The following is a 27,591-nucleotide window of genomic DNA, read 5'->3' as shown; positions in this document are numbered from 1 at the left end:
GTTTCTTGGGCTCTTGTTCTCTCTCATTTATTCTTTCAGCTAACATTAAGTATTTACTCTGTGCCAGAAACTGTACAGAGTGATGCACATAGAGAAATGATCATTGCTCCGGGTACCTAACACTGGCTTTAGTTAGGGCTGGATACTGTGTGAGTAAGTGTGCACATATCTTGTCAGGTAAAGATCTGATGCCTGAATTTTACAATCTTAAGGCTATATTGATATGAGTAGACACCAAGGACTTGAAGATAAATTCACTCAGCCTTATGCATGTAAGGGGCCATGATAAAAGATAGAGGTATAAAGAAAGTTTTTTAAAGCAGTCAGAGGATATGTAGCTTGGTAGAGGAGAAAAAACATTTACTACACAGAATATGTATAACTTAATATGTAGACTATAATAAGTGCTATATGAATATTGATCACAGTCTAGATTCTCCAATACTTGTTGAGTACCTGAGTGTTCGATTTTGGTATCAACTCACAAGCTATTATAATGTTCCAGAAATTATAACATGTCATAAATCCACATTAATCTCCTGGGCTACCTTTTAGATCTTTATATGATAGCAAAAATATTCTGGCAGTCTGTGTCCTTGTTTTTTTTTGGTTTGGGAAATGTAGTGCATATAAGCAAAAAGGTCATTTGACAGCTAGATACAGTATATTGAGTGGCTACATTATAGTAGGCCTTTTTTTTTGAATGTCATTTAATCCTTATAATAACAACCTTGTAAATGGTGTATTATCTTCATTTTACTGATAAGGCAGCTGGGCTTCTGAGGGGGGAGCACAGTCGGCCTGTGGTTTGTGGCCAGTATGCCAGGGCAGGGCTTCAGCTCCAGGCTTGGTCTCCAGAGCCGATGCTCTTCATGTCAGTTCCTGGTGTCAGCATGAGGACCTGGCATGCAGGTGTCCAAAAGGAGAGATCCTATCTTGTTTTTGCTCATTTGGGGAAGGTTGCTGGAGAAGTTAGAATTTTAATAATTACCTGAATGGGGACAATTTGATAATATTGTTAAGGGTAGAGGGAAAAGGAGGTAGACAATTAAAGGTGCCAATGCTGATTCTCCTGTGAAAATATGCTATATTTGACCCCAAATTTTTTAGTTCACTGAGAAGTTATTTTACATAAACATTCAGATTTCCCATTCTCTGTGTATAGGTATATTCTTCTAGAGGAAGAATTGTACTTTTCCAAGCTAATGACATTTAAAGTAAATCCAGAACTCCTTTTTAAATCACTTAGTGAAAAATATCTTGCTGCTCAATGTAAACTATGTACTTGAGATTTCCCAGCTAATTTCCTCTTCACACCACTTTTTCTTTCACCCATCCAAGTGTTTGTTTTTCAATCTTTTACAAGCTAAATACTTGTATGTATATTCTACTTAGGGTTTAATGTTCTTATTCTGATTTAATTTATCTCTTTGGATCCTATTTTATACATTCCTGGAAATATTGATTGCAGTTATCTTTGTAAAGCATAGTCGATTTCATCTAATTCCACAATAAATTTAAAAAGATTATAATTATACAGATGTCTAAATATTAAACCTTATATTAGTTACCTATTGCTATGTAACAAATTACCCCCCCCCCCCAAATTTAGCACCTTAAAACTACAAACATTTCTTATCTAACAATATTTTTGGGTCAGGAATTCATTTGCAGCTTAACTGGGTGGTTCTGGCCCAGAATCTCTGGTGGGTTGCAGTCAAGCTGTGACCAGCCCTGCAGCAGTCGTCTGAAGGCCTGATTGGGGCTGGAGGATCTGCTTCCAGGATGGCTGCCTCACATGGCTGTTGGCACAGAGGCCTTAGGTCTTTCTAAGGCTGTTTGAGTGTCCTCACAATGTGTCAGCTGGCTTCACCGAGAGCAAATGATGCAAGAGAGAGCAGGGAGGAAAGCACATGCCTCACGTGTCCTACCTTGACTATACACACTGCCGCTTCGATATATTCTATTTGTAATAAGTGAGTCACTTAGTTCAGCCCACATTCAAGGGAAGGCTGTTAGGCTCCACGTTTTTGGGGGGATGTCAAGGAATTTATAGACATATTTTAAAACAACCGTAAATCCTTTGTCTTTGTATAAAGTCATTTCCTTGGCTGATATTGTCTCTTTTGTAGCACATGCTGTAATTTTTCTGGCTTGTGTATTCACAGTATTTTCTGGAATGCTCTGAAGAAAAGGTAGTGAGTGGTTTTTAAAATATAAAGCAAGTTTTCATAAGTTACAGATTTGTTGGTGATTTCTTAAAGTTTTGCATCTATTTCATTAGCTTTAGTTCCAGTACAGCTGGAATCTTTTCACTTTTATTCTATTTTATGCATTTATCCTTATATAACTTCATTTACATTTATTTAATAGTTTTCATAATTAACCTCAAATAAAATCAACCATTTCTAGATAAATTAATTTATCTTCCAAACTATTAGAAGGAAGTACTTGCCTAATCAGTGTCTAAAGGCACACATTGTAACTTCCATAGAGCACAGACTTGGGGTTACATGATAAGTAACAGATAAGTCTGTTAACTTATATTAAAGTTCTCTGGGTACTTTAGAAACTCTTCTTGAATAAGGTCCTAAAGTAGGTCCATTTAATTCCAAATCTCATTCTTTGAAAGGTGTATATAGAAGATAACTGATTTAGTCAGGTAACCTTGTCAGAACATGTCACAGTTTGGTTCATATTTTGAGACTTTGTTTCTTTAGATGTTAACTAAATCTGGAATTCACCACCCCTACCCTCAACAAGTATTAATTATCTGCTTACTTTTTTCTTCTAACTTTTTCTTTTAACCTAACTTTAGACAAAAGAATTCTCATATAACCTTCACCATATTCCCCCCAATATTAACATTCTTATATATCTTTTCAGAAATACACCCTGTGTATATGGCATATGCCCATGTTCTCAAATATAAATGTCACCCACCATATTACCGTACTGCGGCTTGCTTTTTTCTCATACCTTGGAGGCTATTCCATGTCAGTACACGAAAAGGTGCCTCATTCTCTTTAGCAGCTGCGTAATATTCCATTGTATGGTTGTTGTCAAGGAAAATTGTGAAAAACTATGAAATGGGCGCAGAAGATTACTGACTGTCCTATCTGTTGCACTCTTCTAGGTCATCTGCACCTTTCATTGTCTTTGAGCTATTTTATAACTTTGTAAGTTGCAGAAAACTGATTGTAATGCAGATTAGTCTTGTCCATAGAAATACAAGTGAATTTGTTGAGTGGAATGTAATTGAGTATTGTCCTGGAGATGCTGAGCATCTATTTGTAAAGCAGTTTCAGCATTCCAGATAGCCTGTGTATATGTACGTGTGTTCTTTGACTTCTCTTTTGAACTGATTGTATTATCTTACTGGCTGCTTCATTAATTGATGAGTTAAAATCTTTGACATGTTTTATATTTGTATGATTTTACTTTTTTAAAAGTGGCCTTTTAACAGATATAGCAAGTCCCTTTTTGATGGGCATTTTATTTCTTTATAAAGCAGCTCATTCCAATTTTAGACAGTTGTAATCACTAGAAAAATCTGTGCTCTCCTAAAGCAGTACTTTGTGATGATTTGCCAAGGAGATTAATGGATGAGGCAGTTTTGATAATTTTCCCATCAAATATTATGACTGTCTTCAAGGAGTTTGTAGCCTACTGGAGGAGGAGTAAAAGTAATATCAGGTGATTAATAGCAGGGATGTTGTGTAATCTCCAAAGGAGAGCAAAGTTTAACTTCCCCTAGGGGAACTTGCATGGACTTGCTTTCCTTACAACTTGTGTTTTTTCCCATAGACACCTCGTCTGTGCTAGCTGAAGCAGAACCAGACATTTCTCTCCTTGGGAAGCTGGGTTCCAGTGTTTCTGTTTTTAATGCTGACTGTGGAATCAGTCAAGTCTTGGAGACTCAAATGGAAACCCATGGCTCCAGTTACCAGCAGATGGTGGCATTAGCAAGAGAATATAGTGGAGTCACATAGCTGGGGTGATGGTGGGGTTAGTGGTGGTATTCTAAAGTCAAGACAGAGTGTAAAAATCAAGTACTGTCAAAATTTTCTTTGGAAGATCCTTAAATGCCTCCAAAGTACCATGTCATGGTTTTCTTAATACATGCACATCCCAACATAAGCTAATTTGGATTATGAGAATTTAATTTCACTAGAAGTTTGATTTGACATTCCTAATTTTTCTTAACAACACCTCACTTCATGAGTGCCACCATTACTAAGCAATTCCTGACCTGCCTCAGAAGTCCCTCTATGAAGCTATTTTTGCAGTTAAGTAATTGGTGGCTTGGTATAGTTCTCTCTGATACTTGTTTTGCTGTTGTGTAGTAGTCATAATCTTGTGTATATTTGCGTTGTGTTCACTGATTTCTTCACTCTCTCTGTGGTCTGTCATACCTCCATCACACATTTAATCACCTAAACCTTAACAAATATACACTTTGTTAACTACTGAAGTAATTGTGTACCATTTATTTCAGGGGTTATCAAACTGTTTTGACGTGTAGAAATCACCTATTGAGTTTTTAAAGGAAAGTTTAATGGTTAATTCTCCTAGGCAGGATAACTCTATTCTGCCACTTTTCTACCTCTCTTGTCTCTAGAGCCTTCAATTAATTCTTCGCCGCCTCCACACATGTGTCAGTAGTTGAGAGACTTCTAAAGTCACTCTTACCTTCTGTTTCAGGCTTGATTATAGCAAGGAGCATACAGTCATTGAGTGGAGTGATGGGGAGCTCTCACTGTTCCTAACTCCTCCTTCTGGGAACACAGTTGAATTCACATAAGTTAAATTTGAGTATGTGGTGACTCCTTTGTGGCAAGAATTGGCCTAATTCAAGTGGAATTGGGGAAGAGATTCCCAGGTGACTTTCTTTCCTCTGTCTATCTAATACACCTGGGGAGACATTTTAATAAGCTCTGATGTTCAGAGAAGGCTTCCTGGTGAATGTAACACTTCTCATTAGGCCTGAAGAAAAAGGCCTTACTTATGCTGGGAGTGAAAGGAATATGTATTTTTGACTAAGTGTGTCACAGTAAGTAGTTACTAAATTCAGCGTTGCTGAAGCATAAAGTTAAGAGGCAGGGCATTCTTATAGAGGAGCCTGGAGTGGTAAGCAAGGGTCAATTCAAGGAAGGACCATGTATGCACTGTGAACTTGTATACCAGCCCAGTGATCATTACAAGTTTATTAATATGATCACTAATAACTACCATTTGTTAAGCACTTACTGTATACCAGGAACTGTATTATGTGCTTTATAGTTGTTTTCTCGTTTAATCCTCTGGGATATTCACAAATAAAAATATGGAGGTACAGAGAAGTTGAGTGACTGTTTCAAGGCCATGTCTGATGAGTACAGAGAGTGGATCCCAAAGTGCAGAGATCTGATTCCAGGGCCTTTTAATGGGAGAATTATTTAAAAAGTGTTCAGCAGGAGAGTAGTGTGATTATATATTTATTTTAGATTGACTATTCTGTAAGCCGGGTGAAGGTGAAATTGAGTGGAGGGGGAGAGAGTGGGAGGCGGGGAGATAGTTGGGAAGCTGTTGAAGTAATCTGGGTAAGAGATTGATACCTGAACTAGAATAGAAGTTATTAAATAGGCACAGCAGAGATGAATTAGAGGGATATTTAGGAGGTAAAATTAGAAGATCTAACCACTTGATTAGATATGATGGGATCAGGGAGAGGAAGGAGTCAAGGAAGATTTGCAGGTTTTTAGCATGGGTACTGTGTGGTGCTACCACATATTAAGATAAAGGACAGTGGAGGAGGATGTGCATTAAGAGAAGGTTAGTTCAGAAAAAAAGAAAAAAAGGTTATTTTTGTTTTTAGTATGTTGATTTGAGGTGTCAGTAGGGACATGCAGTATCATATTGTGACATATGACTGTACAAATCTGAAATTCAGAGGAGTGCTCTGGGCTAGAGACAGAGATTTGGAAACTAGTAGGTGGTGGTTGAAACCAGGAGGGTAGATAGATAAAGGAAGCATGGTCCTGGGAAACACATCTCTTAAGGAGACAGTAGTTAAAGAAGAGACACATGGAGATAAAAGCAGAACCAGAAGAGACTGTCACAGAGACTAAGGGCGTAGCATTTCAAGAAGTGTGTGTTCAAGAGTGTCATGTGCTGCAGAGAGATCCAGGAAGGTAAGGATGGAAAAGTGAACCTCAGGAATTCCAAGGAAGAGGTTATTAATGGCCTTGCTAAGAACAGTTTAAGGAGAGTGGTGGGCTGATAGTGAGACTTGAGTGAATTAGAGGTTAGAAAAAGGAGGCCAGGGTATAGATAATCTCGTGAAGTGTTTGAATAAAAACTGGAAAAGGGATTAGAAAGCATGTGTGAAGCACAGGGTTGGAAAAACTGGCCCTAAACTCTGCGTACTGTCAACCTTGGGGAAGGTGATGTCGGCGCAGTCCGACAAATCGAAAGTCTTTGAAACCTTTGAGAACGTAGAAACAGGTCCTAAGGGTTGGAGTCAGCTGCTTCCTCTGTAGCCTCCCAGTAAGCCCTTCAGTTCCAGAATGGACTCTATCTTTCCTCAGTTTGTTGTCAATGCAGTATACATGTCAGAAAATCATCACCAGTTTACACCATCCTAAATGATATTTTGGTTAAAAAAAAAAATGGTGGGAGAAATTGGTGGAGGATACTCCGGGGAGGAAAGTGATAGTTATGGAGTGGCTGTTAAGTGTCAAGCATGTACTATGTCCTTCATGTGTTCAATTTTGTATTATTTCATTGCATCCTCATAACTACCTACCAAGGGTGTGGTTATGCCCATTTTCTGAATGAGGAGATTGAGAACCCATAGCCTTACCTCTCCTTATCTTATCCTGGGTTCTGCCACTGATGGCTGTGAGCTTGGATAGGCTTCTCAGTTTGCTCATCTGTGAAAAGCCAGGGCTGTGACCCTTAAGTCCTTTCCAGCTCTAGAGTTCTAGGAATCTGTAAATGGTTACTAATAGTGTTGCTATTTGGGCATTGAAAAAAGGCCATTTGGGGAGTTTCCCCCTCACAGTGAATTAATGACTTAATAGTAGCACTGTCAGGTCGTCCAGACTAAATAATTTATTTCCCCATCACACAGTGAATACTCATCATATATGTGGCCTTAGAAGGTTACTGTAAAATAAATCAAGTAAATAGGTTTGGTGACAGGCTCTCCATCAGTTGTTCCTAGCCTTGGGCATGTGGGCAGATAGCTACCTGCAAGACTGTGTGATGATTTTAAAGTGTGTTATAGGTTAAGCACTAAGTATTTTTATTAATTTAGGAGGTCCTTTGGCATGTGGCCTTTAAAAATTACATTATTATATTTCATAAATCTTGATTAAGGCTACAAAGCGTATTTACTATGGCCAGCTTCACAGCTGGGGTAAAATATTTTATAGTGTGTGTAATGAGCCACTAGATGATGGTGATTCTTTGTTCACATCTGAAAAATGAGAGCTAGGAAATAAATTAGAAGCTTTAAAAGTCTATTTAATTGTGAAAATTAATTTTAAGGAGCAGTATCCTGTGCCCAGTGAGTACTTAATAATTGAGGAGGAGGAGGGAAGAAAGAAAATTATGAGGCTTTCAAACCTTTTTAAGTCCATTTTGGAAAAAGAATAAAAATACAATGCAAGTATGATTTTCAAAGGCATCCTTTACAACATGATTCATAGAGAAATAAAATTAGCAAGTAATAAGCATTTTAATATTACATATTCTCCCAATTTGGAGCCAGTGTGTTCTAGATACACTGATCCTGGCAAGCAGAGATTATGGTTATGGAATCTCCTCCCCTTGGAAAGCATTGTGAAAATTTATAAGGGGAATTTTGTTTTCTAATTTGGTTGAGATGCATATTATTTTATTATAAATTATTTTAAAAAGCCCTTCCTTATAGCTATTGTATTTTTATGTGATTAGTAGGTTCTAAATCTATGAATTTTATTATAGTACAGTAGGTAACATAACAGGACTGTTTAGAAAAAAAAGTGGGCATTGGGTCTGATAGAATTGATGACCACTATATTTGTTCTCTATTGATGTACCACAAACTTATAGCTTAAAACAATAGCCTTTCATTATCTCACAGCTTCTGCAGATCAGAAGTCCAAGCATTATATAGCTCTATTCTTTGCTCTGGGTCTTACCAGGCTGAAATTGAAGTGTCTCTGGGGGTTATAATCTCATCAGAGGCTTGAAGTCCTCTACCAAGCTCATTGGTTCTTGGCAGAATTCAATTCCTTGTGATTGTATGACCAAGGTCCTCATTTTCTTGCTTGCTGTCAGCAGGGGTCCCTCTCAGCAACTAGAGGCCACCCTCAGGTCCTAACCACGTGACCTGCTCACAACCTGACAACTTACTTCTTCAGTGCCAGCAGAGGTATCTCTCCAGTCGACTACATTGAGTGACTAGTCCATATTCACAGGTACTGCCCACACTCGAGGGGAGGGGATTATACAGAGTACATGGGGAGGAGGAGGATCTTAGAGGAGCATCTTAGAATTCTGCCACAACCGCTAGTATCAGATCTTCATACCTGTATCTCTTATCTATGTCAGTGGAGTTCAGTTGTGCTTAGCTCGCTTCGTTTCAATGTAATACTTGTTTATTGAATGCTGTCCTTGTGGGACACTAGGGAGAAAGACTTAGCCACTGCCCTCCAGGAATTTGTGTTTTGGCTCATTTTTAGCTAATTGTTACTTACTTAAAAAAACTATTCCCATCAGTGTTTGCTCATTTCTCCTCAAATTGCTTCTCAATAAAGTGCAACAAGTCAGAGATCATCTATATCAGTGTTTTCATCTTTTTGTTTAAAAACAAAAGCCTCCTTTTGATAAATTTAAATATTTCATCACTTGTTTCCGCTTCTTAAATTTTTTTGAAATATTTAAATAAAAGATAAATCAATTCTTGTTTTAAAAGAAGGAAACACTCCAGAAGTACGTTGAGTTTAAACATAAACCTTTCCATTCACTCCCTCTGCCCCCTCCCCCCAGCCTCTCCCTGTAGATTATACTGTTAACAGTTGATGTATGGCCTTGCCGTCTTTTTTTCCTGTATGTATTTACTTAATTAGCTCAGTCAAGTGCCTTCTTAAATATGTATATACACACACGTATACACACACACATATATTTATATTTACATAATTAGATCCTATTGGACTGAAGGCCTGCTCTCTTCACTGTGTTTTAGAGATTCAGATCAGTTCCATTCTCATTAATGGCTGCATTGTATGAATGCATTGTAATTTATTTCTAAATTTTGCCATCTTGATGAATATTTAATCCCCCTGCCCCAGCTTTTTGCTATTACAAGCAGTGCTAAAATTAATTATCCTGGAAACACAATTGCTGGATTATAGAAAATGTGTGTTTAAAAATTTGACAGATTGTGCTAAACTAACCTCCAAAAAGCTAAACCAGTTTATACTTCCAACAGTAATATGAGATCATTGTTTCCTACATGTATGACTTAGTTGTAAAGATTTTGAACTTGAAGGGACCACAGAATGTGTCCTCACCCCTTTTCTAAGGTAGAAAAATGAATCCCAAGGACTTGAAATAATTTGCCCAGATCTTACCCAGCAGAACTATAAGTACTTCTCAGTCTCTGATCTTTGTTCCTATGAAAGCATCTTGGCTTAGACACATTTTACAGTGCAAGATTCTACCGTACTGTTTACCTGTTTCTGTCTCTTCTCTGTTGTTACTCAAAACAAACTTCCATTTTAGTTTCACATTTTCTGACAGTGCTCTGTGACTCCTACCTTTGCCATCTTGTCTGCATGGAACATCTTTCATTTAATATCCTTAAAAGAGCTGCCTTCTTCGATTATTTAAACACCTCCTTATCCATAGGGTATAATGGGTTACTTTACCTCTAGATACAACACAGAAAAGGAAGTATTTTATGAATCTTCCTCATCAGCAGCTGACCCCACCCCTCTTGGCCAAATAAAACATAAGCTTCTTTTATAAACTTGGAGAAGAAAATAGACTGCAGGCATTTGTCTATTACAGCACTTCTACATTTGATTGTTTTATGTTTGTCAAATGATGTGATGGCATTTCAGCAAAATGAACTCCAACTTAATAACATTAAAAATTTTATTAATAACAATTTTTCTCTCTTAGACATAACCTTGACAAAGCAGTCTGCTTATAAAGTATAAATAGTCTCCTCTGCTTGTGTCAGTGTATTTATTCCTGAGGTGTCTGCATTGTAGACTTGTTTCTCTTATAAAGGCATGGTCTCGGTATCTTTTCTTGATGGGTTATGAGAATTTGTGTCAGTGACATCCCAAGTTGGTGCTGTACCTGAGTTGATCACATATCAAGATTATGACTAGGTAAAGAATCAACCCATAAAATTCTAGGGAACAGAGATCAACCTTGATGCATATTTTGATCATGATAAAAGAGATAGAATTCAGTATTAGATGTGAATAAATTTGGTCCATGAATTTTGTTCAGAACTGAGGACAGCAGTCTAATCATAAGCTCATCAATTATTCAGTAGCATCTTGAGGGTATTAGTGCATACATAGAATACAGAGAACCCATCCACTGCCCTTTAGAGGCTTTGTTCTAAAACAGAAGGAAAAAAACATACATTATTCTCTTTTTTAATGGTTTTTACTTTCCCACAGTGTAAGTGAAGTTTGTATGTTCACCAGAAGAGTGCACATATAGGCAGGCCACATATTTGCTTATTTGTGGGATGTGGAAGATTTGGGATAAGACTAAGTTTTGAAACATGAAAGGATAACAGTTTTAAAGGAAAGGTCCATTTTCCTAATCCTAAGAGACATGGACTTCTTGAACTTTTTGCCCAAGTGTTTTGTTCCTAAAATGAAAGTTATTTGCTTGACATGTGCTGTTTATCCCCTTATTCTTGTGTTCACACTATAGATTTGGATTTGGCTATAGATTTGGTCTTAGCCATTGAGGGTCAGTGGCTCTCATTTTGGACAGTAACTGCTAGACTACATGAGGATAATTATCTTTGAGTTTTCTTCTTTTCTTCTTTCTTTTCTATTGAGTAGAGAATGGTATGTTGGAGGAATAAAACAATGCTCATAAAACCAAAGGGAAGAGATTATATAGGGGAAAAAAAGAACAAAAGGAGACTAGTATAATTTGTGAACACTTCCTTTAGGTTATGTTCTAGAATAGCAACAAATAAATTTATAAAATAAGATTTTAGGTGAACTGATTTCTCAGAGTTGACCTTTTTTATTTCACAATTTCACAGAAAGTAGCCAAGATAGTGGGGTTTACAAACTGCATCAGAGTATGCTCAGTGGTATATTTTTATAACATCTACAAATGAAAAGCCAATTTCCTTTACACAGACAGTAATGCAAATGTTCACAGTAGTTTTGCTGCAAAGAAATTAAACTGTTGTAATTGATGATTCCACTGCTTTAATGGGAGTTCATGCTATAATAACCTTTATTAATTAGGAAAATATCATATAATTTAAATCTGGGCAAGAATATTACAGACTCGTAAGTTGCCACTGAAGAAATTAAAAAGAAATGGCTGCCCTGTATTTTCAAATATTATTACAACTAATAACCTCTGCACTCATCATGAATTTTTCATTGGTTTTTGGCTTTTGGTGCGTGTATTTTTCTGCTCCTAGCGTACAGTTCATATAGTTTTCAATAGACTTGGGACCAGCAAGGCTGATAACCCAAAAAAGGATCATTAGATAAAATTGAGCTCTATAAAGGATAGCCACTTGTTAGAGTTATAGGGAGTCTGTGCCTTATAGGGGATTACACAGTGGAACAAACAGGAGCTGAGAGACCAGGGGTAGGTTGGTGTCTGGATGATGTAGGTCCTTGGGTAATAGGTTAATAAAATCTGGTGATAAGTTTCTGTACCTTATCCCTTTCTGAAGCATAAGCTCAAGAAGGTTATGCTTTAGGGAACAAAGAAGAAGCAGCAAGCTTTAGTATTTGGGGAAACTTTAAAACATAATATAATGATACTCACTTGGGTCATTTGATATTTATTTTGTTGTAGGATACCTGATTTGAATGCTTTTGTTTGTTTGAAGGTATTTGCGAAAGATTGTTTTAATTAGAGATTGGATCCAGAGAAACTGAAGAAGGATTGAATTGGATAGAAAATAAAAATAATGCTGCAAATTACATATTGGTCTGTTTTTGCCTTGGGAGTCTCGGATATTTTGTGATTGAATAATAGAGTAGCTTTTCCCAGCCACCGTAGAATAAGATGTCATTGCCAAACTGAGGCAGGAGCATTGCCTACTCTAGGATAATACTTCTCACAAGATGGCCTAAGGCCGCTTGGTGAGCCCTCATCAAAAAATGCTGGGAGATGTCAGGCGATCTCAGGGTCTTTCATTTGTATGTGTACTTTGGCAGCGTACTAATAATCATATGAAGCATTAAGGATATGTAAAGTGTGGCATTCATAAATCCATATTAGCACAATACTAGAGTTTATAAAGGATTCTGATTTAGTTATCTGCTAAGAAGTCTGGCTACTGTGAAACCTGTAGCAGCATTGCAAAGCTTTTATTCCACATATGAATGGGCATAAATTAGAATTATTTTACATTTTTGAAAGATATGTATCAGTGTTATGTAGAGTTGGTTGTGCTTTTTAGTTGTTTCTATTATTTTTTTTTAATTACAGATTGCTATTTTGCTTTATCTTCATCAATTTAATTTGTTACAGGTTGTTCAGTTAACCCTATACTGTATATTTGTATTAAGACTCTTAATCTGTAATTTTTCAGTAGCTAGTTTACATTGTAGTTAAAATGTGAAGTATTCTCCCCATATTAACAAAGCAAATGTATTTGTAATCTCCAAAAGTTGAAATGAAAAGTGGCACTTCATTTTTATCGCCCATGGCATATTTTATCTGGTCTGCATAGGTTGAGTGAAAAAAGTTGGAAAACTGCTGGTCTGAGAAACAAATTGGCTGGACTAGGAGTCAGAGTCAGAATCATTTCTGATTTTCTCCATATTACTACAGCATAGCTCTTATAAGTTCAGGACCTTGACAGATCTTGGTTTAAATCTGTTTATTATCTGTGTCCTTGGACAAGTTGCTTAATCTTGTCTGTCTCTCTATTTCCTATCTTCAAAATAGGACAAAAATCTACCTACGTAATCTAGTTCTTTGAATATTAGGTAATATGGTGTATGTAAAATGCTTGGAGCTCTGCTTGGCTGGTTAAGCCCTCAATAATAGTAACCATTATTATCAGGTGAGAAGTACTTTCTGTGTCCCTATGGTTATTTTGCTATTAGATTGTAATTTTGTTTTAAGCTTCTTTCTGGGTTAAAATGTCCAACCATTATCATTATCATTCAATATATGTTTTAATGCCTTTCTTACAGAGGTTCATTGTTAATAATAATGTATGTTTCATGATCTTGACAATTTCAAATTTGGGGGTCACTTTTTATTGAAATGTGTTTAATATATAACTAAATTTAAGGTGTACAACATGTTAATTTGCTACATTTATATATTGTAATGTGGTTGTCATTGTACAATAATTAGCTTCTCTATCATGTTACATAATCATTTCTTTTTAGTGGTTGGAATAATTAATTTCTAGTCTTAGCAAGTTTGATGATTATAATGTGTTTATATTCACTATACTGTGCATTAGCTCTCTAGGACTTATTGGGGGAGGGGACACTTTCATGTGAAATCTGATTACTAGGAGTAGAGTTGTCACAATGGCCATTTTCTTGTCTGCTTGTGTTGGCAATGTTACATTATCTTCAATCAGTGGCTTCCTTGGAAGAACCTTTTAAAATTCACTTGTCATTTTATGAGGAGTAATTTAATTTAATTTACCTTTGGTAAATTCAAGTAAACTGGCCTTAGTAAACCTGATACTTCCCTTTAATAAAAGAGAACACCACCTTCAGCCCAGCTTCTTTGTGGAATTCCCAGCCTTCTCTCAAGACCCTACTTATCTTATGGGACAAGTGACTGTTTTTGACATGTGGATCATGAGGGGAAGGCAATGTTCATCCACATATTGAATATTACGAAAGCTTGTATTTTCTCATTTTTCTAGGTTAAAAATACATAGCAATAGAAGTGTTAAGATTTTCTTCCCAAATTCTTGTGGTTTCTATTCCACTCTTCCTAGGATGTGACTACCCCATTTTAGACAGCAAGTAACTAATTATTTGAATATTAACTCTTATTCTGATACAGGGGTATAATAGATAATTTTCTGAGTTCTTGTTCATTTAATGTTCTGTTTAGCAAAGATATAGTCATTTTGGTATAGTACTTATGGAAAATAGCTGTATCTGACTTTCTCCAAATCATAAAATCATGGCCTGCTGGTTCTAGAATTGACATTATTTGTCATCTGTTCCGACCGTCCTCAGTGGACAGTGAGTTCTTCAAAGGTAGCAACTTTATCTTTTATTAATCTTTATGTTTCTGTCATCTAGCACTGGGCCTGCATCATAGAGCTCAACAAATCTCTTATCAAATAAATTATATACAGATTCAGAAACTAATTGTCTCTTGGCAAAGAAGTGGAGAATCAACATAATGATTGGTAAATGGAGTTACAGACACTCTCTGTAAAGTAATCTCATCAAATATTTGTATAGTGCAGTTCCTTGGTGTTCCAAGCTGAGCATATCTATAAGCATTTATTTACAGATATAAAATCATAGAATGATAAGAATTTGGAGCTGGACTGGACATTTGAATTCATTTAATCTTTCCCAAAGAAAGACATTTCAGGAATCCCAAGACCAGAAAATACCCCTGAACTCCAGTCATGTTTCTCACTGTAGCACTTTTCTGCCCAGTGATATTACTGTTCTGCAAGATTTAGAATTGGATTGTAGAATATCAGAATCAAGGTTACACCTAACAGTATGGTTAGTCTACATCTGTTTATTCAGACTTTTGGATGACAAGAGGGGAATATATATCAAAAGAAGTGAGGGATCCTTCCCATGAGAAAGTAGAATGTGATTTTTTTTTCTGAGTGTTTAAGATGCAGACAGGACATCATTATCTCCCCAAGCGGTATTAATTTAAAGTTTAAGGAATACTACTTCAAATTATACACCTCATGGGTACCAAGAGCAGAAAGAAATTGCTAAACCATATGCTTGTAAATGCCATCTCTTTTCCCAAGAGAAAGATCATTCATATTTTGCAATTAAAGAGCAGAAGGTCTTTTTTCGCATAAAGTTCTTTCAGTCAGGAAATATGCAAGGCAGAGAGGGCTTCCCAGGGAAGATTTATACAGCATTCAAGGACTCATTGGTGTCTCCACCTGGTGGAACTTTGCTCTTTGTCTATGTCCTGATTAAACTCTGGAGAGTGTACTTTAGTTCTAAAAAATGTGGTAAGCCCTTGTCAAAGAAAAATTTGTAAACAGTTCTGCTGGAAGTGAACTTTAAGTAAAGAAATTGATATTTAGGTTAACTTGGTTTTTTCAAACTCCTTAAGAGGCAATTGTAACATTATAACATTGTGAACTACATGTGGTGCTCTCACTTTATTGATGGATATTGTTTATTTTGGTTAGAGCAAATGGGTGTGAGTTTCTTATTGCATAATAAACAGTCAGTAACCCTGAGAATTTAGTACTGCTGCTTTAGTCTTCTTTTTTTCCTGATGCATTTGAATCCAAGAGAATCAACTAAACACACACACACACACACACACACACACACACACACACACACACACACACAGCGCAGTTTCAATACCACCATATCTGGTAAATAAATTCATAGGAAGTCTAGAATCCTCAACTGAAAATTATATATGATAATAATGAACGAACGGTACCATTCCCTCTCTTAGTGTAAGTCCCTGCTCCCCCTGCCTTCCTACTCTTCTCCTTTCTCTTGCCTTGAAGGAACAGCTTGAGTGAATAGATTGCCTTTGCCCTATCCTGTCAATGTCAGCAAGTTTAGACTCTGGGACTGTCAACAGGAGCAACTCTCAGAGCACTGTTTGCATCTGAGAAAATCTGCTGTAAGTTTAGAAAGTCTTACTGAAAATCTCTAAGGTGAAGATTTTACTTGTGATGTGTCAGATCGAGTGTCCTAGTAGGCCATGCTACCCAGGTGTCTGATATTCGTTGCTTTTTGCCTGTCTTAGTGTAATGAACTTTTTGTCCTTGCCTTTAAGTTGTTAATTAATTTTTACCTGTGGAGACAATACATAGTCCCTTTGCTTACCATTCTGTCTTGGTCACTAAATCAGGTCCTGCTGGATGTAGCGATTTAAAACACTTGCTGTCTTATATACAAATTGATTTTTTTTTGTTATTTTATTTTGTAATTTTAGTGACCAGTGTTATGAGATAGTTGTATATAGTTTTATTACAAATAAAGCATGCTTGTTATGAAAATTTTAAACATTGCAGGAATTTGTAGTGCACTATGTAAAAATTTTTCCTACAACCCCCTTGTTAACAATTTGGTTTTTGCTTTTTATTTATTTAACAAAGTGAGACTTTATTATAATATTATTGTACAGCCTTTTTGCATGTAAAGACATGTTTAAGATTTTTTCAATGTCAGTAAAGTAACTTTATTCTTTTTAAATCATTATTATCATATTGCATTGTGTAGGCTTACCATTATTTGTTTATCCAATTCCCATTAAATGGACATTTCAGGGTTTAAATTTTTTTTTTATTTTCTTTTCTTTTTTTTAAAGTGTTACAGAAAGTGCTGAAGATCCAACTTTTTTCATAATGACTGACCAACATTTTTAATTGAAGAAAACCAATATTTTCTCTCACTGTATTGAAATGCTACATTTATGTATACTATACTGAGTTCCTATGTATATTTGGCTTTATTTCTAGACTAATATGTCTCAGTGATCTGTCTCTCAAACATGACATTGTTTTAATTGCCCTAGTTTATGATTTGCTTTCTCATCCAGTAAACTGTCCCCCTCTCATTGTACTTTTTCAGAATATATATGAAATCTCATGTTTATTCTTTCAAATGAATTTTATCCCAATTTACTTTAAAAACTCTGTTGTGATTCTGATCAGGATTAATTTAATTCCTGTATTTAGAACTGTCTCTCTCAACTTAAAAATCCCCTTGATAAATACGAAATTCTCATTTCTCATTCTTAGTTTTCTGGTATGTCTGCCCGTTTTTCAGATTGATTGTTTTTTAACTGTATAACCCTGCCAAGCATGCTTTGTTGAATTTTGCTTTCTTTTACTAAGGCATTGTTTTTGTTCACAGTATGAAGTACAGTAAAATATCAAACATGCTTTTTTCATATGGTGATTTAGAGATGATTGGTCTCTTAACAACATTGGCTCTTTCTATCTCCAATGTGTATCTCTTCATTTATTTTTCATAAATCCCTCAACAGAGTTTTATAATTTCCTTTACATGCTCTATGAGTTTATTCCTAGGTATTACATGTGTTTTGCAATTATAAATTGCAGTTCTTTTCCCTCATATATTCTAGCTGATCGTTTTGGACATGAAAGGATACTACGTATTTTCATTTATAGTTGACCCTTGAACAACGCAGGGATTGGGGCACCTACCCTCTGCACAGTTGAAAATTCAGATATAACTTAGTCAGCTGTCTGTATCTGAGGTTCCTCTGTATCTCCAGTTCCTCCACATCTGAGATTCTAACCAACCGTGGATTGTGTAGTACTGTGGCATTTACGATTGAAAGAAATGTGCATCTAAGTGGAACTACATGGTTCAAGCCCATGTTCAAGGGTCAGCTGTAATAATTTTGTGTGGTCATCTTAGTGGACCTATCTTATTTTGTCATATTTTTTCAGTTGGTTCTCATGGATTTTTCATGTGGCAATCAGATTATCAGGAAATAGCGATTATTTCCCTGTTTGTTTCCTAATCCATTTCCCTTTAACTTGGTTTTCTTACTTGTATTGTCTTTTGTTTCTAAAAGATGATGATAGTTACGAATTGAAATTCTTGTCTTATTTTTGAACTTTCTAGGAATGTTTTAGTGTTTTATTAACTAGATGCTTCTGTCTATTATAGATAGCTATGTATATATGTAACAAGTTAAGGAAGTATTCTTTTATTCCTATTCAATTAAAACTTTCAAAATAAGCTTGTTAATGATTGTTTAAAAAGGGATTTTAGCGTTTATTGAGCTAAGTATATGATTTTTTTCTCCTTTAACCCTTTAATTTGATGACAGTTATTTTTCCTAATATTCATATGCCCTTCTAGGAATTGATCAACTTTGTCATGAATCTTTCTGCTTAATTCTATTTTCCAATATTTACATAGCTTTTTTTTTCATTTATACTGATTTTTGAGTGAATGAGTATGGTCACATCTTCATGTCAGGGTTATATTGGCTTCATAAGAAGCAGGAAACTTTGTTTTTCATGTGCACAGGAATAGTTTAAATCACATTGTAATTATCTGATCCTTGAAGTTTTAAAGAAACCTGTTCATGAAATTTTTGAATCTGGCATATTGGGAGGTCAGGGGTCAGGAATACATTTGGGCAGATGGGGTAGGTTATTTTCTTAGTATCCCTTTCTCTTATCTAAATCTGAGATTTATATGTGTCAGATAGGTTTTTAGGGTTCTTGTTTTCAGTGCTTTTGCTAACCTTATTAGATACTCTGGTTGTTTCTGGAACTACACGGGAAAGAGAACATAACAGGACTGAACCACTATCTTTAGAAAGGTTTGCTTGCAAGGTTGACCCTTGTCTGGCATCTGGGAACTTAGATTTTAGAAGGCTTTCTGCCATTAATTGATAATACTGGCTCACTTAAACTGCTTATACAAATAGTATGGCTTCTGTTGAACGTTGCTTTCTTCAAGAGTCTGGAATTTGGATATATGCCAGGCAAGGGCTGCCTATGCAAACAGCCCTCATTAAACACCCTGGGCATTGAGTCCCTAACAGGCTTCCTGGTTGACAACATTTAAATGTGCTGTCACAACTTGCTAGGGGAATTAAGCACACTCGATGTAACTCCATTGGGAGAGGACCCTTGGAAGCTTGTGTCTGGTTTGCCCAACTCTTTGCCCTTTGTGCTTTTTGAAAACCTTTGCTGATTTTGCTTTGATTCTTTTGCTATAATAAATCACAGTCGAGTCCAGCTATATGCTGTCATGAGAGTCCTTTTCATATGACAGGACTAAACAGTGGTATTAAAAGGCAGTGGAAGAGTTGTAAAACATAATTTTAAAAATGTAATGTAACTTTATCATTATAGCTATGGAAATAATCTCATGGAAATTAGAACATTTGTCAAAGGCCCTGTGTCTTTAGTGGCTGAATAATAAATTTTAAAGCTTATGAAACAAGTCAATAAATAGTTTTACTCATGTACTTTACATTTTTTTCCCCAGTTTTATTTATTAAATTAAAATTGATGGTTTAAAGTTTTAACTGTATTGGTGTGTGGTTTCTAAAATGTGCTTTTTTCTTAGTTTCCTAAACTGTTTATTAAAACATTAAAATTTTTCATAAAAGTTTATCTGTAAAGAGTGTTAGCTTTCAGATAGACTGGCCAGCCAAATTAAAAACACAAGAATTTAAAGGAAAAAATTCAAAAGTTGCCAAGGTCACCAAATCAACTGTTTATAATAGAAAACAGTGACAACCACATGAGAATCATATTCACAAAGGTCACATCAGATTTTAAAATATGCTTTTTTAATGCAAGTAGATGGACCCAAACTATCATTTAGTTGAAAAGCTAGGGCATAAGATAAAGATATTTTCTGCATACATGCTGCGGCATTGAAAACTTTGTTAGCACCTTTTGCCTCTTTGCGGTAAGATTAAAAATGGAGTCATATCTTAAATGAATTTTCTTAGCAGCTATTTTGTTTGTATATTTATGCTCCCGAATAGGGGATGTGAATCTAAAACAGCAGAGTGTAGATCAGTGGCTGTTTTCTAGTCTTCTCATAAGAATCACTTCAGAATAAGTGATTCCACATTCCAGACCAATTAAATCAATTTCTGATGAGTGGGGCTCAAGCATCTTTTTTCTTTTTTTGAGCTCCTTGTGTGATTCCAATGTGTGCCAAGTTCATTGAGAATCACTGGTCTAATTAAAATTATTTCTCTGTGCCAATAAAAATTGTGTTTATTGCATACTACATGACTATTTTGTATTCTCAACAATATTCGCTTTATGTCTCCAGTTGGAAAAGTGTAATCAGAATGTAAATTTAGCAAAATGAAATTGTGTATCTGAAAAAAAGTGCAGATATGGAGAACCTATTAAGATACATATTTATATGTGTAGTATTAATGTTATGTATCAGTTGAAGAATTAGAAATTTACCATTGAACTAGTTAACCAAAAATCTGTCATTATCCATCAAGAGTCATTAGTTAATAATTTGAGTCTTACCCATGTTCTGGATAAAATTTTAAGATAGTATGATACCAGGGAACATATTCAGTGTGTATATGCCTTGCATCCTTTCAGCCTGGGAAATTGTTTATTTTGTTTGGAGTCATGCACCATCATTGAAGTATTGGATAGTGACGTGAGAGTTCATGTTGAAGGAGAATGGAATTTTGAAATCAGGTACCAGTAGCTTTCAGAATTTCATGGCTGACATAGGAAATGACATGTTATTTTGAACATCATTTGGGTAACCCAGCCAGAAACCAGAACAAAAAGCAAAACCAGTCTGACCCTTAGTGCCTAGAGTACAGTTAATCCCTAATCATATGTTAGAGCAGGGATGGCAAACTATAGCCTGAGGGTTAAATCTAGCCCTTTTCTATAGTTTTTTGGGAACAAAGCCATGCTCATTTATTTACTTATTGTCTGTGGCTGTCTTTTAGGCTCCCAGCGAGAGTTGAATAGTTACGACAGAGACCGTATGGCTTGCTTGCTCTCACGTGCTCTCGCTCGCTCGCTCGCTCGCTCGCTCGCGCTCCCTCGCTCTCTCTCTCGCGCGCTCGCTCGCTCTCGCTCGCTCTCGCTCGCTCTCTCGCGCTCGCGCTCGCTCTCGCTCTCTCTCGCGCTCTCTCTCTCTCTCTCTCTCTCTCTCTCTCTCTCTCTCTCTCTCTCTCTCTCTCTCGACGCGCGCGTGCACACACACACACACACACTCCAATCCTTTGCAGAAAGTTTGCCAGTCCATTGTTAGACTGTTGTATCACACATTAGATGAGAGTTTCTCGTGACCTGCTGACACTCCTAAATGCACTCCTAAATGCATCCTCTTAAGCTGAATTTGGTCTTTCACACACAGGTGACTGGAGATGATTCAGTTTTTAGGGCTTTCAAATGCAGTTTGCAGTTGAGGACGAGGGATTTGCTTGGCAATGAGAGGAGAATGCTGGTAGCTCTCTGATGGTTGTACTGTAGGGGGCCAGGAACTTGTTTACTTACCTCAGGTGAGTGTCTCCTGGCCTGACTCACCTTCCATGTTCCTTTACATTGTATTCCCTGCTGTTGCTCCCTCGGTTGGGGTGGGAGTGGAATAGCGGGGAACTGAGGAGACTGGACCGTGAGGGAGTAAAGACAGTTTTCACATACCTTGTTAGTAATGGATCTGGATGTCAAAGTTTAAAGATTAGGACAACTTAACCTTTAATCCTGGTACCAGTGAAGAATTCAAGGTGTGGAGGTCTAGTGAAAAGAGCATATCTGTCTCAATTCCCTCAGTTTCTAGTGCAATGGAAGGGTAGCTGGGTCATGTATCTTCACTTCAGGCACCTGCATGCTAGTCGGGGCTCTCATCTACTTGCTGGGTTACTTACACCTGAAAAAGTACTACCGCAAATGCAGTAGAGATTTAAGAGTATCAACATTTTTAGCTTTCAAAGGGCATAACTCCTCTTTCTAACATGTGAATCTGTTAATCAAGTTTTAGCCCTTTGATTTTCAGTTACCTTTGTAGAAAGGAATTGCATACAAAAGGAAGTGCCTGTAAATGAGATTAATTTGAGGATATTCTGGTAAACAAAGGCAACCTGATCATCAGAGCTGCAAGTTTGGATACAGCCTTGAGAAAATTATTGGGGTTATTCTTTCTTTGAGGGGGCTTAGAATACTTACTATAAAATTTCATTAATAAGTGTCCAGTTACTTTTGCAACTTCAGAAGATTAAATTTTTTAATAAAATATTTAAGATAATTTCAGACCAAAACCTCTGAAATTATTTGAAATCTGATGATTTAGTTTATTCTGTTTGTGATTTAGTTCTAGATCTAGGCTGAATGAGTTTTCTACTGGGTCTAGTTAGTTATACCCACCTTATTAAATATATCCACGCTAAAAGAAGAGCTCTTCTGGTTGTTGATATTCCTTTTCCTGAGATACTGAAAAATAAGGGACCTGTATTTTGGGCACAGTTTTCTGGTTTGTGATGGCTCCAAGTGCTGTTAGTGTTTGAAGACCCTGACTTTCCCAGTGTGATAAGGTAGTGAAGACAGTGGAGTTAATGGAAAAAGGCTGAATTACTTCCCAGAATAAATGGGTTAATATAGATACCAGTAATGATGAAATCTCTCTTTTATGACTTTTTTTTAAAAGCACTTTAAATTTTAACTTAGTTCTGTTTCTGGTATGTGACTTTTGACGTGTACTTCTCTACCCTCACTAACTCTCACCCCTTCTTTGTACAATAGATCTGTGACTATCATCTGTTCTACAAGATGAGTAACAGCCACCCTCTTCGCCCCTTTACTGCAGTGGGGGAAATTGATCATGTGCACATTTTGTCTGAACATATTGGTGCCTTGTTGATTGGGGAAGAATATGGCGACGTCACATTTGTTGTGGAAAAGAAACGTTTTCCTGCCCACAGGGTAATTTTAGCAGCAAGGTGCCAATATTTTCGGTAAGTGTATACTACTTTTTGAAGATTCAAGTCACTTGTAGAAAACATTGGTATTTTCCACTCTGTGAAGAATATGAAACCATACAAAGCATACAGATAAATTCTAGCAGTCCTTCAATTCAACATCTGTAAGCATTTCATCTTTGTTGACTTTTTTTTTTTTTAACCACCTTTTTCTTTTAGGAGCTATCTTAGAACCATAGGAATAGAAGGCTTCTCAGGCTAGACTGTACACAATCAACCACTGTTCAAGGTCTCAACAATATTTCTCAGGCTGAGTCTTTGTTGCCCTTATCTTCTCCTCACAGTTGATGGCTAATAAGCCTCTTGTATAGATAGACTGACTTCTGGGCTTGCCAATGGACATGTATTCCTTGTAGTTTCAGACTCCTAAGGTCCAGGACTTGCAGGTAGCCCGACAGACCTGTCTCTAAGACATGCAGTTTGACAACCTCCAATTAAAGGAAACTTAAGTATTTATTGAGACTAAGTTTCATAGTTATATTAGAACTAAAACTAAACAGGTATTTAATTAATGTAAAAATTCTGCATATACATAGCTATTGTCTGTTACTTAGACCCTTAATTTCCAGGGTTATAAATGTTAAACTGAGGTCTAATTACTCTGCATTTTACCTAATGTTAGCTAAAATGGAATTTTCACTGAATTATTGATTGAGTGATCATTTATCCTGGATAAACCCATATAGTCCATAGAGTCCTTATCTGTAAAATCATGGATTTGCCTGTGAAACTTGATATCTAAAAATTGAGGTGACAAAGGCTTAGAGAAAATTTCAGTTACCTTCTAGTGAAAACTGCAGTCTGATTTTTACCATCAGAATTAACTGAGACAGCAAAACCAGTAGAGTCACATACATTATAGTATAGTGTATTTCTTGAAAATATTTGCTGTTTAGCTAGAACTCTTATAGTACTTTGTAAACATTTTTGGAGTGTTCTATCTCCATATAAAATGCCATTGTAGATGCAGCCAGGAGCTTAGAAAAGAGAAGAGTCTATTAACAGTTCTAGTTAACACGCTCCTATCAAGGCAAGGCAGCTGGCCTTGGTCTAGTCATGATTTTTTACCAGCCTCTGTCCTCTGCACACTTTTGTGTTCCTTTCCCTTTTCTTTCTTCCACTCAATCTATTCTTTGTTAAGTTAGAACTTTTCAGCCTTATGTTTAATATTTGTTAACATTATATACCTTCCTGTTTTCAAAAACAATTTGAGACAACTGTATTTGGGTATCTTTTAGGTGATCAGTATATTCTTAAACAGACCCAAGTACTTTTAGAAGTTTGAAGGTCATATTGAGTGAATGGAATATACTCCCCTCACTTATTATTGACCTTGTTCTTGATGTCTCTTCCTGGGTATTGAACCTTTATAATACCTGATGGCTCACTAGGCTGAACTCAGAGTCATTGTCATTGCTTACCGATTCTCATTGCTGACACTGTTCACATGCAAAGGAAAGTTAACTGTCAGTAGTCAGGAGAGACCTTCACAAGAATTGTCACAGAACCTATCAATTTCCAGAGAAGGATAAGCCAACTGTACAGGAGAGAACCTCCCACAAGTTGAGGGTTCATAGTTAGAGTTCCAAGGAGTCCTCATCCAAACCGCTTTTAAGGTGTTGAGAATCCAAGTAAGTACCATGGATTACACTGGAGTGGAAATAGGTCTTGGCAAGATCTCCCCAGGAAGGTGTTTGTTAGTCTAGTAACTTTAAGATCATGGCTGGATGCCCTCTGGATTAATGGAAACCTTCACAGTTGTTTTTAGGCAGAGTATAACCCAGTGAAGAGGTATGCTCAGAATATTTGTGAATCTTTTGCTGGGTAGTTTCAGCTATTTCCTTGAAGCAAGCAGGAATGTCCTGTCATAGGGGAGGGTAGAAAGCGTTCTAGGCAAGCGTGGAGGGAAACTGAAATGCTAGTCCTGCTCTGAGAGTCTTAGAAGCAGGGGAATTTCATTTTGCCCCCTTATTCTCTTGCTGTCACTTTTGCATGTTTTCTTTCTCACTTGTTACTCTTCCTTTTCTGCATGGCTCCCTTGTTCTCCCCTGACCACCCGTTCTCTCCTGATGGTTGGAAACTTTAATTGGCTCATACAGTTTCTCCTAGAGTAATAGAGGTAGATATTCAAATTCATTACCTGGCTGGATTACTTGTCTAGTTTTCACTTTTTAGATGAGCACATAAGCAATAATGTGGGGATGTTTTTTAATCTGAAAAATACTGAAAGACAAAATTAAAAAGTCAAATCATCCATAATCCCATCATCAATTTCATTTTTAATTTATAAAGTAACAAATGAAGATCCTTCCCTCCCAGCCATCTAATCCTACTCCCTAGGGACAACCATTGTTAATAGTTTAATATGAATTTCCCTCAATTTTTCTCAGTATAAGTAGATACATCTGTATATACCTATGTGCATACAAATATAGTTATGTGGTACACACTTTTTCCCATGCAACACATAGAGATCTGCAACCTGACTACCTACTGTATCCTAGACATCTTTCCAAGACAGTATATATTGATCTCCCTTGGTCTTTCTAAAGGCTGCACAGAATGTGTGTATTACAGTTTTTCCAACCATGTTCCTATTGATGGACACTGAAGATTTTTTCTGTTGTTTCAATACATCTTCTTATACATTTATGTTTACCTTGCTGTATTATTGAGTCCTAAAAGTGAGATTACTGAGTTGAAGGGTATGCACAGTTTAAATGTGAATAGATATTACTTAAATTACTTTCTGAAAAGGGGTACCCCTTCATACTCCCAAAGCAGTGCATGAGAGAACCTGTTTTTCCATTGCTTTTGCAGCATGAATATTAACAAGCTTTTTAATTTCTGCCAGTGTGACAGGGGAGAATGGCACCTGGTTGGTTTAATATTTTTATCTGATTATGTCATTTCCTATAGAGCTTTACTTTTTAAACTACCTTCTTGACCTTTAACAAGTTTTTATTGATTTCCCTATTCCTTTCAAAATGGCACTTTCATCTTTCTATTTAATGAATATTATATCTCTTGAGCTCTTAGGGTATTTCATTAGTTCAGTTGTTTGTAGAATTAAATCAAAGTAGTTTTTCTTTTTCTTACTTTCTTTAGAGAACTATTTAAAATGATTACTATGCATTTCTTCATCTGAATCTTTGTGTCATTAAACAAATTTGTTTTTATAATGTTGTTAACTGTTGTTTCATAATTTTGTAGCAAATCCTGTTTGAAGTTTTCCTCATGTGTTTCATCTCTGATGTGCAGAGCATTACTGTATGGTGGAATGCGAGAGTCTCAGCCTGAAGCCGAAATCCCTCTCCAAGATACCACTGCAGAAGCGTTCACAATGCTACTTAAATACATCTACACTGGGCGGGCGACGCTGACAGATGAGAAGGAGGAGGTGCTGCTGGACTTTTTGAGCCTGGCTCATAAATATGGATTTCCAGAGCTGGAGGATTCTACCTCTGAGTATCTCTGCACCATACTTAACATTCAGAATGTCTGTATGACTTTTGATGTTGCCAGTCTCTACTCACTTCCCAAGTTAACTTGCATGTGCTGCATGTTTATGGACAGAAATGCTCAGGAGGTGCTTTCAAGTGAAGGCTTCCTCTCCCTTTCCAAGGTGTGTCATTTCTTACAAGTAATTTACTGGCATGCATTGTTTTATTTATAGCTGTACAGTAGAAATATAGCAGTGGACTAAGAATAAAAAAATAAAAACCATTGGTGTGGAAGAGGTTGTCTGGCCAGTCACCTGCCTCTGGCTACTGAGACTCTAGGTTATATAAAAGGGAGGTAGATTTCTGCTGTTTTCTTTTAAGGGTCTTCTGGTAAGTTCTATCTGCAAAAGAGACTGTGCTGCTGGGTGATTGTTTTCAATGTGATGACAGTCAAATAGTCTTTTTTGTGGTGCTGCATACTATTTTTAGTTTTGTGTTTTCCCTGACAGAGAGTGCAACTAGTAATTCACTATTACAAGAAGGAAAATTCGTAAAGGAGATCTGATGTCTCATTGGATGTCTTTAAGTCACTGCTTTTTTTTTTTTTTGGCTCAAAATTCACTATTGTACAATATTTTATACCATATAGTAGCTAGAATAAAACTATTTTTCTCAAATCTTTTTCTGAACCCTAGTAGTTATCTTTCCTTTCTCTTTCTGTGTCCCTCCTAGAACCTGAATATTTCAAATGAGAAAAACCTATTTGAAAAGCTACACAACTTGATTTGAGTGTAAACTATGATTTTTATTATCCTACTGAATTTTTAGAGGCAAGGATCTTAGAGGGTTGCCCCAGTGTTGCTGGAGATCAGTTTAGAAACCCAAGAACCAAACATTTGGTGGTGCAGTACTAGTGGGGAAAGAAAGATTTTGAATTTTAAATGTGAGTTGTGTCTTAGTGATTTGTAAGTGTAAACTCTTCTGAAGAAGCTCTACGGAATGACGGCTCCTCACATTGCCATTTTCTTGTTATTTTATTAAAGATGGGTGGAGATGTACTAGAAAGACTAGGTACAAGATGCCTACAGCTGTTCACACAGCCATAATGGGCAAGAGAGTATATGGCACAAAGAACAAGGGAAGAAGATGATCAAGAGGAGTTGATTGGTTAAATATAAGTGATACTTGCAGTTCTGTAAAGTTTCACTGATTATTCATGAACATGGTTGAGCTACATAATAACTGGAAC

At 36.4% G+C, this 27,591-nt stretch overlaps 1 protein-coding gene across 2 annotated transcripts in view; it reads left to right on the top strand.

The window, feature by feature from the left end:
* Positions 1–27,591, top strand: part of BTBD9 (BTB domain containing 9) — a 342,598-nt gene that overhangs the window by 4,813 nt on the left and 310,194 nt on the right. The window contains exons 2-4 of one of the 2 annotated variants that reach the window (XM_064476455.1): positions 8,311–8,447; positions 22,664–22,875; positions 26,161–26,524. In XM_064476455.1, coding sequence (XP_064332525.1) covers positions 22,691–22,875; positions 26,161–26,524 — 549 coding nt within the window. In that variant the 5' untranslated portion in view covers positions 8,311–8,447; positions 22,664–22,690. The remainder of the gene's footprint in view (positions 1–8,310; positions 8,448–22,663; positions 22,876–26,160; positions 26,525–27,591) is intronic. The other variant, XM_064476456.1, reaches the window with a different exon arrangement.

Source organism: Camelus dromedarius, chromosome 19 (genome assembly GCF_036321535.1).
Source record: "Camelus dromedarius isolate mCamDro1 chromosome 19, mCamDro1.pat, whole genome shotgun sequence".
Classification (NCBI taxonomy): domain Eukaryota; kingdom Metazoa; phylum Chordata; class Mammalia; order Artiodactyla; family Camelidae; genus Camelus; species Camelus dromedarius.
Note: the sequence above shows the minus strand (reverse complement) of the source record. Positions and strands in the feature narration are given on the sequence as shown.